This window comes from Babylonia areolata, chromosome 22 (assembly GCF_041734735.1).
Source record: "Babylonia areolata isolate BAREFJ2019XMU chromosome 22, ASM4173473v1, whole genome shotgun sequence".
Lineage (NCBI taxonomy): Eukaryota > Metazoa > Mollusca > Gastropoda > Neogastropoda > Buccinidae > Babylonia > Babylonia areolata.
This window is the reverse complement of record NC_134897.1, coordinates 6,833,204-6,847,816: the sequence shown is the minus strand read 5'-3', so window position 1 is coordinate 6,847,816 and position 14,613 is coordinate 6,833,204. Positions and strand designations below refer to the sequence as shown.

The 14,613-nt window shown below is 50.6% G+C and overlaps 1 protein-coding gene across 4 annotated transcripts in view; it reads right to left on the bottom strand.

Annotated features, from left to right (window-relative positions):
- LOC143297269 (dual oxidase 2-like) overlaps positions 1 to 14,613 on the bottom strand; it is a 77,954-nt gene that overhangs the window by 5,486 nt on the left and 57,855 nt on the right. For all 4 annotated transcript variants that reach the window (XM_076609517.1, XM_076609516.1, XM_076609519.1 and 1 more), the window contains 5 exons: positions 13,108 to 13,254; positions 11,747 to 11,881; positions 7,631 to 7,857; positions 4,792 to 4,950; positions 2,812 to 2,967 (listed from right to left, as the gene is read on the bottom strand). In XM_076609517.1, coding sequence (XP_076465632.1) covers positions 2,812 to 2,967; positions 4,792 to 4,950; positions 7,631 to 7,857; positions 11,747 to 11,881; positions 13,108 to 13,254 — 824 coding nt within the window. The remainder of the gene's footprint in view (positions 1 to 2,811; positions 2,968 to 4,791; positions 4,951 to 7,630; positions 7,858 to 11,746; positions 11,882 to 13,107; positions 13,255 to 14,613) is intronic.

Genomic DNA, 14,613 nt, shown 5'->3' with positions numbered 1-14,613 from the left:
AATACACCTCCCTACCTCCCCCCCTCCCCCCACGTTCAGTCCCCTCCAATACACCTCCCTACCTCCCCCCCATCACCCCACGTTCAGTCCCCTGCAATACACCTCCCTACCTCCCCCCTCCCCCCACGTTCAGTCCCCTCCAATACACCTCCCTACCTCCCCCCTCCCCACGTTCAGTCCCCTCCAATACACCTCCCTACCTCCCCCCCATCACCCCACGTTCAGTCCCCTCCAATACACCTCCCTACCTACCCCCTTCCCCCCATCACCTCACGTTCAGTCCCCTCCAATACACCTCCCTACCTCCCCCCCTCCCCCCATCACCCCACGTTCAGTCCCCTCCAATACACCTCCCTACCTGCCCCCCCCCCCCCCCCCATCACCCCACGTTCAGTCCCCTCCAATACACCTCCCTACCTCCCCCCACGTTCAGTCCCCTCCAATACACCTCCCTACCTCCCCCTCCCCCCACGTTCAGTCCCCTCCAATACACCTCCCTACCTCCCCCTCCCCCCACGTTCAGTCCCCTCCAATACACCTCCCTACCTCCCCCCCCATCACCCCACGTTCAGTCCCCTCCAATACACCTCCCTACCTCCACCCCATCACCCCACGTTCAGTCCCCTCCAATACACCTCCCTACCTCCCCCCCTCCCCCCATCACCCCACGTTCAGTCCCCTGCAATACACCTCCCTACCCTCCCCCCCATCACCCCACGTTCAGTCCCCTCCAATACACCTCCCTACCTCCCCCCCCATCACCCCACGTTCAGTCCCCTCCAATACACCTCCTACCTCCTCCCCCCATCACCCCACGTACAGTCCCCTCCAATACACCTCCCTACCTGCCCTCCCCCCTCATCACCCCACGTTCAGTCCCCTCCAATACACCTCCCTACCTCCTCCCCCCATCACCCCACGTTCAGTCCCCTCCAATACACTTCCCTACCTCCCCCCCTTCCCCCATCACCCCACGTTCAGTCCTCTCCAATACACCTCCCTACCTCCCCCCCATCACCCCACGTTCAGTCCTCTCCAATACACCTCCCTACCTCCCCCCCATCACCCCATCACCCCACGTTCAGTCCCCTCCAATACACCTCCCTACCTCCCCCCTTCCCCCATAACCCCATTCAGTCCCCTCCAATACACCTCCCTACCTCCCCCCCCCATCACCCCACGTTCAGTCCCCTCCAATACACCTCCCTACCTCCCCCCCATCACCCCATCACCCCACGTTCAGTCCCCTCCAATACACCTCCCTACCTCCCCCCTTCCCCCCATAACCCCATTCAGTCCCCTCCAATACACCTCCCTACCTCCCCCCCCATCACCCCACGTTCAGTCCCCTCCAATACACCTCCCTAACTGCCCCCCCCCTCATCACCCCACGTTCAGTCCCCTCCAATACACCTCCCTACCTCCCCCCCATCACCCCACGTTCAGTCCCCTCCAATACACCTCCCTACCTCCCCCCCATCACCCAAAGTTCAGTTCCCTCCAATACACCCCCCTACCTCCCCCCATCACCCCACGTTCAGTCCCCTCCAATACACCTCCCTACCTCCCCCCATCACCCCATGTTCAGTCCCCTCCAATACACCTCCCTACCTCCCCCCATCACCCCATGTTCAGTCCCCTCCAATACACCCCCCTACCTCCCCCCATCACCCCACGTTCAGTCCCCTCCAATACACCTCCCTACCTCCCCCCATCACCCCATGTTCAGTCCCCTCCAATACACCTCCATACCTGCCCCCCCCCCCTCCCCCCATCACCCCACGTTCAGTCCCCTCCAATACACCTCCCTACCTCCCCCCCATCACCCCACGTTCAGTCCCCTCCAATACACCTCCCTACCTCCCCCCATCACCCCACGCTTCAGTCCCCTCCATACACCTCCCTACCTCCCCCCTCCGCCCCACGGTCAGTCCCCTCCAATACACCTCCCTACCTTCCCCCATCACCCCCCGTTCATGCGTCAGTCCCCCTCCAATACACCTCCCTACCTCCTCCCCTTCACCCCACGTTCAGTCCGCCTCCAATACACCTCCCTAACCTCCCCCCCATCACCCCACGTACAGTCCCCCTCCATGATTACACCTCCCTACCTCCCCCCCTCACCCCACGTTCAGTCCCCTCCAATACACCTCCCTACCTGCCCCCCATCACCCCACGTTCAGTCCCCTCCAATACACCTCCCTACCTCCCCCTCATCACCCCACGTTCAGTCCCCTCCAATACACCTCCCTACCTCCCCCCCATCACCCCACGTTCAGTCCCCTCCAATACACCTCCCTACCTGTCCCCCCCCCATCACCCCACGTTCAGTCCCCTCCAATACACCTCCCTACCTCCTCCCCCCATCACCCCACGTTCAGTCCCCTCCAATACACCTCCCTACCTCCTCCCCCCATCACCCCACGTTCAGTCCCCTCCAATACACCTCCCTACCTCCTCCCCCCATCACCCCACGTTCAGTCCCCTCCAATACACCTCCCTACCTGCCCCCCCATCACCCCACGTTTAGTCCCCTCCAATACACCTCCCTACCTCCTCCCCCCATCACCCCACGTTCAGTCCCCTCCAATACACCTCCCTACTCCTCCCCCCATCACCCCACGTTCAGTCCCCTCGACAATACATCTCCCTACCTGCCCCCCCCCTCTCTCCCCCCATCACCTCACGTTCAGTCCCTTCCATACCTCTGCCCCCCCCCCCTCCGCTCTCCCCGTCACACCATACCTACACCCCCCTTCCCCTCCATCCCCTCTCCCCACCCACCACCCCCACCCCGGGCCCAGCACTGACCAGCATGGAGGTCCGGAGGTCGAACCTCTGCTGGTACTGGGTGATGAAGATGTGCACATCTACCAGCTGCCGCTCGTCCCCCCTCTCCACCTCCTGGATGATGCTTGTCAGCCACTCGAAGCTCTTCTGGGTCCGCGTCACCCACAGGAAGTACACCTGGCACACCCACACACCCTACCTGTCAACCTCTTTCACACCTGGCACACCCACACACCCTACCTGTCAACCTCATTCACACCTGGCACACCCACACACCCTACCTGTCAACCTCATTCACACCTGGCACACCCACACACCCTGCCTGTCAACCTCATTCACACCTGCCACACCCACACACCCTACCTGCCAACCTCATTCACACCTGCCACACCCACACACCCTACCTGTCAACCTCATTCACACCTGCCACACCCACACACCCTACCTGTCAACCTCATTCACACCTGCCACACCCACACACCCTGCCTGTCAACCTCATTCACACCTGCCACACCCACACACCCTGCCTGTCAACCTCATTCACACCTGGCACACCCACACACCCTACCTGTCAACCTCATTCACACCTGCCACATCCACACACCCTGCCTGTCAACCTCATTCACACTTGGCACACCCACACACCCTACCTGTCAACCTCATTCACACCTGGCACACCCACACACCCTACTTGTCGACCTCATTCACACCTGCCACACCCACACACCCTACCTGTCAACCTCATTCACACCTGCCACACCCACACACCCTACCTGTCAACCTCATTCACACCTGGCACACCCACACACCCTGCCTGTCAACCTCATTCACACCTGGCACACCCACACACCCTACCTGTCAACCTCATTCACACCTGGCACATCCACACACCCTACCTTTCAACCTCATTCACACCTGCCACACCCACACACCCTACCTGTCAACCTCATTCACACCTGGCACACCCACACACCCTGCCTGTCAACCTCATTCACACCTGCCACACCCACACACCCTGCCTGTCAACCTCATTCACACCTGGCACACCCACACACCCTACCTGTCAACCTCATTCACACCTGCCACACCCACACACCCTGCCTGTCAACCTCATTCACACCTGCCACACCCACACACCCTACCTGTCAACCTCATTCACCCATAGGAAGTACATATTATATATATTAAAAAAGAACAACAAAACCAGAAATTGCCGAGCTGTCAACACTCACTCCCCTCTGTCCCTCTCTCCCATCACCATAAACAAATTAACAGAAAGAGGAAGAAGGGAGAAAAAGTTGGTCGCCTTGTGTGCAATGTGAAAGAGCGAGGGTAACACTGGGATAACAAGGATAAGTTACACCCTGTGCCGCTGTATTTACTGCAGGTTCAGTTATATAAGTAGCGAGAGCTCAGATTATGTATTATTGATTTGTTTGTTTTCTTTGTGTTTGTGCACTATTTATTTATCTAATCGTTTATCCATCCACCTATCCATTTGACCAATGTTCCCCTTTGAGCCCACATCACACTCAACTTTGGGTAGGTGCCAGCACACGGGCCGAAAATCCCCCACCTCTGATAGGGATCGAACTCGTGACCTCCCAGTCGTCAGTCCGTGGCGCTAACCACTTGACCACAACGTCTGGACTGTCCCACACTTTACTATGCGTCAGGATTGCAGTGGGTGCAAGTGACAGTCTCTATCGTTCAGTTCAGACACTGAATCTTCAGCTCCCGCCGCTCGGAGTGGGCTGAAATTCGGGTTGAAAGGGATGAGGATGATTAACCAGTGTGTGTGTCATCTGTCTCATGAGTGTTGTCCCCTTGTCTTCATACAATCACCGAAACATCCCACCTGCTGTCTGTTATTTTTTTGTTGTTCAGCTTATTACTGTCTTGCTTTGACACGTACATTCGTCAAGAGGATCAAACATATATGAGGAATGAGCCCTCCGCCTCTCCTGACCATTGCCCCTTTCCCACGTCCATCAGTCTCACCTTTTGGCACGGGAACTTCAGTTTCAGCTTGGACTTGAACACCAGGTCCTTGAGGATGGAGGCGAAGGGCGTGACCCCGATCCCTCCCCCCACCAGCACGGACACGGGGAAGCGGTACCAGTCCTGATGGCCCTCCCCAAACGGCCCGTCCACGAACAGCTGTACCGGCACGTGCACACCACAGGTCAGTTTCATGGGGGTGGACACGGAAACAACACAGGTCACTTCCATTCAGAGTGGACACGGAAACAACAAAGGTCATTTCCTTTCAGAGTGGACACGGACACAACCCAAGGTCAGTTCCTTTCAGACTGGACACGTACACAACACAGGTCAGTTCCATTCAGAGTGGACACGGACACAACACAGGTCAGTTCCTTTCAGACTGGACACGTACACAACACAGGTCAGCTCCATTCAGAGTGGACACAGACACAACACAGGTCAGTTCCATTCAGAGTGGACACGGACAAAACACAGGTCAGTTCCTTTTACAGTGGACACGTGCACAACACAGGTCAGCTCCATTCAGAGTGGACACGGACACAACACAGGTCAGTTCCAATCTGAGTGGACACGGACACAACACAGGTCAGTTCCTTTCAGAGTGGACACGGACACAACACCAGTCAGTTCCTTTCAGAGTGGACACGGACACAACACAGGTCAGCTCCATTCAGAGTGGACACGTGCACAACACAGGTCAGTTTCTTTCAGAGTGGACACGGACACAACACAGGTCAGTTCCATTCAGAGTGGACACGGACACAACACAGGTCAGTTCCTTTCAGAGTGGACACGGACACAACACAGGTCAGTTCCATTCAGAGTGGACACGGACACAACACAGGTCAGTTCCTTTCAGAGTGGACATGGACACAACACAGGTCAGCTCCATTCAGAGTGGACACGGACACAACACAGGTCAGTTCCTGTCAGAGTGGACACGGACACAACACAGGTCAGTTTCATTCAGAGTGGACACGGACAAAACACAGGTCAGTTTCATTCAGAGTGGACACGTGCACAACATAGGTCAGTTCCTGTCAGAGTGGACACGGACACAACACAGGTTAGTTCCTGTCAGAGTGGACACGGACACAACACAGGTTAGTTCCTGTCAGAGTGGACACGGACACAACACAGGTTAGTTCCTGTCAGAGTGGACACGGAAACAACACAGGTCAGTTCCATTCAGAGTGGACACGGACACAACACAGGTCGGCTCCATTCAGAGTGGACATCTGCACAACACAGGTCAGCTCCATTGAGAGTGGACACGGACACAACACAGGTCAGTTTCATTCATAGTGGACACAGACATAACACCGGTCAGTTCCTTTCAGAGTGGACACGTACACAACACAGGTCAGTTCCATTCAGAGTGGACACGTGCACAACACAGGTCACTTCCATTCAGAGTGGACACGGAAACAACACAGATCAGTTCCTTTCAGAGTGGACACGGACACAACACAGGTCAGCTCCATTCAGAGTGGACACGGAAACAACACCGGTCACTTCCATTCAGAGTGGACACGGACACAACACAGGGTGGACACGGACACAACACAGGTCAGTTCCTTTCAGAGTGGACATGGACACAACACAGGTCAGTTCCTTAAAGAGTGGACACGGACACAACACAGGTCAGTTCCTGTCAGAGTGGACACGGAAACAACACAGGTCAGTTCCTTTCAGAGTGGACACGTGCACAACACAGGTCAGTTCCTTTCAGAGTGGACACGTGCACAACACAGGTCAGTTCCTTTCAGAGTGGACACGGACACAACACAGGTCAGTTCCTTTCAGAGTGGACACGGACACAACACAGGTCAGTTCCATTCAGAGTGGACACGGACACAACACAGGTCAGTTCCTTTCAGAGTGGACACGGACACAACACAGGTCAGTTCCATTCAGAGTGGACACGGACACAACACAGGTCAGTTCCATTCAGAGTGGACACGGACACAACACAGGTCAGTTTCTTTCAGAGTGGACACGGACACAACACAGGTCAGTTCCTTAAAGAGTGGACACGGAAACAACACAGGTCAGTTCCTTTCAGAGTGGACACGTGCACAACACAGGTCAGTTCCATTCAGAGTGGACACGGACACAACACAGGTCAGTTCCTTTCAGAGTGGACACGGACACAACACAGGTCAGTTTCATTCAGAGTGGACACGTGCACAACACAGGTCAGTTCCATTCAGAGTGGACACGGACACAACACAGGTCAGTTCCATTCAGAGTGGACACGGACACAACACAGGTCAGTTCCATTCAGAGTGGACACGGACACAACACAGGTCAGTTCCAATCTGAGTGGACACGGACACAACACAGGTCAGTTCCTTTCAGAGTGGACACGTGCACAACACAGGTCAGTTCCATTCAGAGTGGACACGGACACAACACAGGTCAGTTCCTTTCAGAGTGGACACGGACACAACACAGGTCAGTTCCATTCAGAGTGGACACGGACACAACACAGGTCAGTTCCATTCAGAGTGTTAAATGCTGAAGAGAAAGGAAAATGCTTGATAAAATATGTCAGCATAGCTCTTTTTCATAATTATGATCTGCTTCTTCTACGTTCGTAGGCTGCTACTCCCACGTTCACTTGTGTGTACACGAGTGGGCTTTTACGTGCATGACCGTTTTGTTTTTTACCCCCCGCCATGTAGGCAGCCATACTCCGTTTTCGGGGGCTTCATATGATCAATGTATGGTGCTGTTAAACTGTCAATATTGTAATTTTCTCTGCTTTCGAAAGAAAAGAACCAACTTTGCAAGGTGGAAAAATGCGAGGTGCCAATCACAACCAGCGTACCCGCGGCAGTGGGAGATCCAAGTTCCGGCTAGGGTCGTACAGACGCCGAATGTTATTGGTCCATGGGCCGACTGCCCGGATGTGTAGGCTGAGATGATCTTCGTGCGGGGCGGTGGTGAGGGTGAAGGGGTGGTACTCATCGCTGAGGGCTGTGCAGGCGATCCGCACCCACTGGCCGGACTTATACTCAAAGTTGTGCGGCTTTCGGAACACCAGCCGGGTCACACCTGAACCAGTTTTTTTTTTCATTATCAAACACTGATCTTTAGTGTGTGTGTGTGTGTGTGTGTGTGTGTGTGTGTGTGTGTGTGTGAGTGTGCGCGCGCGAGCGCGCCCGCGGGTGCACACGTGTGTATAGGTGCGCGCGCGCGTGTGTATGTGTGTGTCCGTTTACATGCGTGTGTGTTTGTGTGTACGGGTGCACACGTGTGTCTGTACGTGCGTACGTGCGCGCCGGTGTTTGTGTGTGTGTGTATGTGTGTGTGTGTGTGCGCGCGCGTGTGTGTGTGTGTGCGTGCGCGCGCGCTTCCCTCGTGTCTTGCCCACCTTAAGGTTTGATGATAATAACATTTATTCTATTCTAATCTGTTCTCGTAATGCTTTTCCTGTGTTTTCTGTAAAAAAAAAACAACAACAAGAAGAACAAACAGAGAGAATATGAAAAAAAGCAAACAAACAAACAAACAAACAACCCCCCCAAAAAAAACAACAACAAAAAACAACAACAGACAACCCCCCAAAAAAAACCAAACAAACAAACAAAAAAACAAAAACAAAAACAAAAAACAACAGCAACAAAAACAACAACAAAAAACAAAAACAAAAGAAACAAACAAAAAAACAAAACAAAACAACATTAACAACAACAAACAAAACCAAAGCAACAAAACCAAACCAAAACAATAACAAACACGGGATACCCGAGACGTGGATAAAGAGGGATAGGACGACAGAAAAGAAGAAATTTTCGTTTTGTTGACAACAAGCACATCAGCAGTGAAAAGGACAGGTTTTTTTAAAGTCAGAAAGACAAGAATGTCACTTTACAAACGATTAACCCCTTTGGGGGGGTGTTGTCCTGCCCTGAAGTCAGACCTGCACTGACATCACCCTGGCCGCTGCCCACGGGAGACACGAGAAGCACTCTGGTGTTGGGCCTCTTGGCCACAGACACTAATACCTCAGGAGATTCTAGTGTCTATGTCCTGGCGTATTATCTTCGACAGACGGGCGCGACAGCCGAGTGGTTAAAGCGTTGGACTTTCAATCTGTGGGTCCCGGGTTCGAATCTCGGTAACGGCACCTGGTGGGTAAAGTGTGGAGGTTTTTCCGATCTCCCACGTCAACATATGTACAGACCTGCTGGTGCCTGAACCTCCTTCGTGTGTATATGCAAGCAGAAGATCAAATCCGCACATTAAAGATCCCGTAATCCATGTCAGCGTTCAGTGGGTTATGGAAACAAGAACATACCCAGCATGCACACCCCAGGAAGCGGAGTATGGCTACATGGCAGGGTAAAAACGGTCGTACACGTAAAAGCCCACTCGTGTACATTCGAGTGAACGTGAGAGTTGCAGCCCAAGAACGAAGAGGAAGAAGAAGATCTCTGATAGTTCCGTGTGGACGGCCGACGCTGGGACTGCGACAGACGAAGACGGGTGTGGATGTGTAAGGGGGGTGGGGGGGGAGGTGGAGGGGGGGGGGGGGCGTGAAACGGTTGTGGTGCCGTTGACCTCGAACATTGCCGTCATCCTCGAAAAAAACGTTGAACTGCACGAATCGTAAGTCTAATTAATGAGGAATCAATGTAGAACTGACCGGCACGTCTTTTTTGTTATCAAAATGAATATAAAGGCGACGAAACAGAGCGAAATGATAACAGACTAAAAAAAAAAACCCAAAAAAACCCCAACAACAACACATAAAACCTCAGTCGAGACTTCCAAAAGGAAATGAGCACTCCCTGCCAGCTGGCACTGATTACCCCCCAGCTGGTACTGATTACCCCCCAGCTGGCACTGATTACCCCCCCAGCTGGTACTGATTACCCCCCAGCTGGTACTGATTACCCCCCCAGCTGGCACTGATTACCCCCCCCCCCAGCTGATTACCCCAGCTGGCACTGATTACCCCCCAGCTGGTACTGATTATCCCCCAGCTGGCACTGATTACCCCCCCAGCTGGTACTGATTACCCCCCAGCTGGCACTGATTACCCCCCAGCTGATTACCCCAGCTGGCACTGATTACCCCCCAGCTGGTACTGATTACCCCCCAGCTGGCACTGATTACCCCCCAGCTGATTACCCCAGCTGGCACTGATTACCCCCCAGCTGATTACCCCAGCTGGCACTGATTACCCCCCAGCTGATTACCCCAGCTGGCACTGATTACCCCCCAGCTGGCACTGATTACCCCCCAGCTGGCACTGATTAACCCCCCAGCTGGTACTGATTACCCCAGCTGGCACTGATTACCCCAGCTGGTACTGATTACCCCCCAGCTGGTACTGATTACCCCCCAGCTGGTACTGATTACCCCAGCTGGCACTGATTAACCCCCGAGCTGGTACTGATTACCCCAGCTGGTACTGATTACCCCAGCTGGCACTGATTACCCCAGCTGGTACTGATTACCCCCCAGCTGGCACTGATTACCCCCCAGCTGGCACTAATTAACCCCCCAGCTGGTACTGATTACCCCAGCTGGCACTGATTACCCCAGCTGGTACTGATTACCCCCCAGCTGGTACTGATTACCCCCCAGCTGGTACTGATTACCCCCCCCCCCCCCAGCTGGCACTGATTACCCCAGCTGGCACTGATTAACCCCCCAGCTGGTACTGATTACCCCAGCTGGTACTGATTACCCCAGCTGGCACTGATTACCCCAGCTGGTACTGATTACCCCCCAGCTGGCACTGATTACCCCCCAGCTGGCACTGATTACCGCCCAGCTGGCACTGATTACCCCCCAGCTGGCACTGATTAACCCCCCAGCTGGTACTGATTACCCCCCAGCTGGCACTGATTACCCCCCAGCTGGCACTGATTACCCCCCAGCTGGCACTGATTACCCCCCAGCTGGTACCGCGTCACTCGGCGGGAAATGAAGTCAGTTTAATTTCTAGTCAATTCATTTAGCCTATTTATTTATGTATCAAATATTTTACTTCATTTTTTAACTCACTTGTGTAAACAAAGTGAGTCTATGTTTTAACCCGGTGTTCGGTTGTGTGTGTGTGTGTGTGTGTGTGTGTGTGTGTGTGTGTGTGTGTGTCCGTGTGTCTGTGTGTCTGTGTGTCCGTGGTAAACTTTAACATTGACATTTTCTCTGCAAATACTTTGTCAGTTGACACCAAATTTGGCATGAAAATAGGAAAAATTCAGTTCTTTCCAGTCATCTTGTTTAAAACAATATTGCACCTCTGGGATGGGCACAAAAAAAAAAAGAAAAAAAGAAGCCTAATTATATGCAAACTGCATTTACTGTTATATTTATATTTTTTGTATTCTCTAAACCTGGCACTTTGACCTCTTATTCTGACACAACAACAAGAGGAGTCATTATTATCATTTTTTGTTCAAACAGGAACTTTTTTTGCTGAGCATGGAATTTTTATTTATTTTGCAAACGTTTTGGTGCAGATAGTAAAGAAGGGAAATTACTCTGTAATTAATGCTAGGGGACTTAATTTATCACAAGTGAGTCTTGAAGGCTTTGCCTCTCTTGTATCTTATTGTATTTTCCCTCGGGGCCTGAACTGATCTGAACATTCCTGCCTTAGTGCAGAACGCCTGGATTGATTTCACACTGGTTTTCTCTTTAATAGATCTCGTCACTCAGTGAATCGGATTAGAATCTGAACTGTCGCCTCCATGGAATGTTTCAGAACGATTGCTGACGACAAAGACTATTGCATCAGCACTTGACGTCACTCGGCTAAGGGTTGAGCAGGGATCAATTATCATTTCTGTCTACAAGTAAAAGATAACAGCAGTTCGAGGATTACGGCACCTCAAACGGTGCACATGATGGAGCAAAGCACCGAAAGAAAACCACATTCTCCCCCCCCCCAACAACCAAGGGAAAGGTGGAGAGTGGAGGCACTGACCAGAGGGAAGGAGCGTGGCCGAAGTGACGTTGATCTCCACCTTGTTCCTGCTGACCGACACCAGCTTGTCCAGCACGAACACGATGACCGGGCCTAGGAAGAAGTAGCCCCACAGTGGGTCCTGCACCAGGCGGCCTGTACACAAGTTTCAGGTTTTAATTATCCTTTCACTCCTATTGGAGTATGGAGGATTACTGCAAAATAATGTTTTCATGCACAGAACAAACATTTTCAAATACACAACAATATGATATAAAAGTTAAGAAAACACAAATGTCTTTTAACTCCAAAAGTGTAGCTAGGTAACATTTACAAGTCTAATCATCTTAGGCCTACAGCTAAAATGATTTTTTGCCTCCTTTGAGCGTATTACAAACTCATCCCCAATCACAGACATGTTACAAACCTTACAAAGACGTAACTCTAGTGGTATGCCTTTGTGTCTCCCTGTTTCTATTTTCAGCTTATGATTACTACTTCGAAATCTGACGAAGCAGATAACGTAATTATCAGGCATTTGACTAATATATTTTTCTCTACCAAATCCACTTTTGAAATTTCGATAAAACACACATTTACTACTCGCCTCTAGAGCATTTCTCCATAGATTTTGAAAAGTATTTATCAAAACAATGTTGACATTCTTGCAGAAAGATTCCCTCTCTAAGAAGAATTGAGCATCCCAAACACAGTCATACCCTGTTTCTATTAAAATTGTCTGATATAACTCATCCATTTTGAAGAATAAATACCATTTCGATAAATTATCAAGTAATATCAAATATATTTTCCCAGAGTATTTTTCTCTGTTTGATATCACTAAGCTGGTCCAAAATCGAACTAATCTCATTTTCACTAACACACTAATTGGACAAATACCAGTTTCTCCATAAACAATTTGGGCCATAGTATTCCTGTTCAGTTTGAACAAGCGTTTCAAAAATTTCAGTTCTAATTTTTCAAGTATATCTACATTTTCATAATCCCATATTTCTGCACCATGCAACAAAATAGGAACAATCATGGACAGGTACATGTCCAGAATGATATGTAAAGGTAAATCTTGATTTCTGGCTGACTGAAGTAACGAAAATATAGCACGCACACACGCAGGCACACACACACACACACACACGTTGTCGAGAAAAAACACACACACACACACACACACGCAAGCACACACACACATACAAAACGCACATGCACACGCACTCTCTCTCTATTTCTCTCATTTTCTTTCAAAATACACAAGTACACGCACGATCCTGAGCACACGCACAGACACACACACACTTACACCACGCATAAAATGACACACTGAAACGTCACAAACTACGTCATAAGGGAGACGTCACATGTACCTGCCCCGTGTATGGTGAGACCGAAGTAGATGACCATGTACAGTTTGTGTGTCCTCCAGAACGCTTTGAACAAGTACCGACGGCTGAAGGGAAGAGCGAACACGTACATCACGATCACCATGACGGTTAGAAAGATGCCAGAGAGTCCTGAAAACCAAAACCACGCCCCTTCTTCTTCTTCTTCTTCTTCTGTGTTCGTAGGCTGCAACTCCCACGTTCACTCGTATGTACACGAGTGGGCTTTTACGTGAATGAACGTTTTTACCCCGCCATGTAGGCGGCCATACTCCGCTTTCGGGGGTGTGCGTGCAGGGTATGTTCTTGTTTCTATAACTCACCGAACGCTGACATGGATTACACGATCTTTAACGTGCGTATTTGATCTTCTGCTTGTGTACGCACACGAAGGGGGTTCAGGCACAAGCAGGTCTGCACATATGTTGACCTGGGAGATCGGAAAAAAAATCTCCACCCTTTACCCACCAGGCGCCGTTACCGAGATTTGAACCAGGTACCGTCAGATTGAAACTCCAACGCTTTATCCACTCAGCTATTGCGCGCGTCAAGCAATGACGAATTTGATTCCCCCGCGACGAGCACCACCACAGTGACATCAAACAAATGAGACTACACAACAAATAAAGTGAAATAACTACACACCAACACACAGACTGCACAACAAATAAAGTGAAATAACTACACACCAACACACAGACTGCACAACAAAGAAAGTGAAATAACTACACACCAACACACAGACTGCACAACAAAGAAAGTGAAATAACTACACACCAACACACAGACTGCACAACAAATAAAGTGAAATAACTACACACCAACACACAGACTGCACAACAAATAAAGTGAAATAACTACACACCAACACACACTGTACAACAATAGGTGAAATAACTACACACCAACACACACACTGCACAACAAAGAAAGTGAAATAACTACACACCAACACACAGACTGCACAACAGATAGGTGAAATAACTACACACCAACACACAGACTGCACAACAAAGAAAGTGAAATAACTACACACCAACACACAGACTGCACAACAAAGAAAGTGAAATAACTACACACCAACACACAGACTGCACAACAAAGAAAGTGAAATAACTACACACCAACACACAGACTGCACAACAAAGAAAGTGAAATAACTACACACCAACACACAGACTGCACAACAAATAAAAGTGAAATAACTACACACCAACACACAGACTGCACAACAAAGAAAGTGAAATAACTACACACCAACACACAGACTGCACAACAAAGAAAGTGAAATAACTACACACCAACACACAGACTGCACAACAAAGAAAGTGAAATAACTACGCACCAACACACAAACTGCACAACAAAGAAAGTGAAATAACTACACACCAACACACAGACTGCACAACAAATAAAGTGAAATAACTACACACCAACACACAGACTGCACAACAAAGAAAGTGAAATAACTACACACCAACACACAGACTG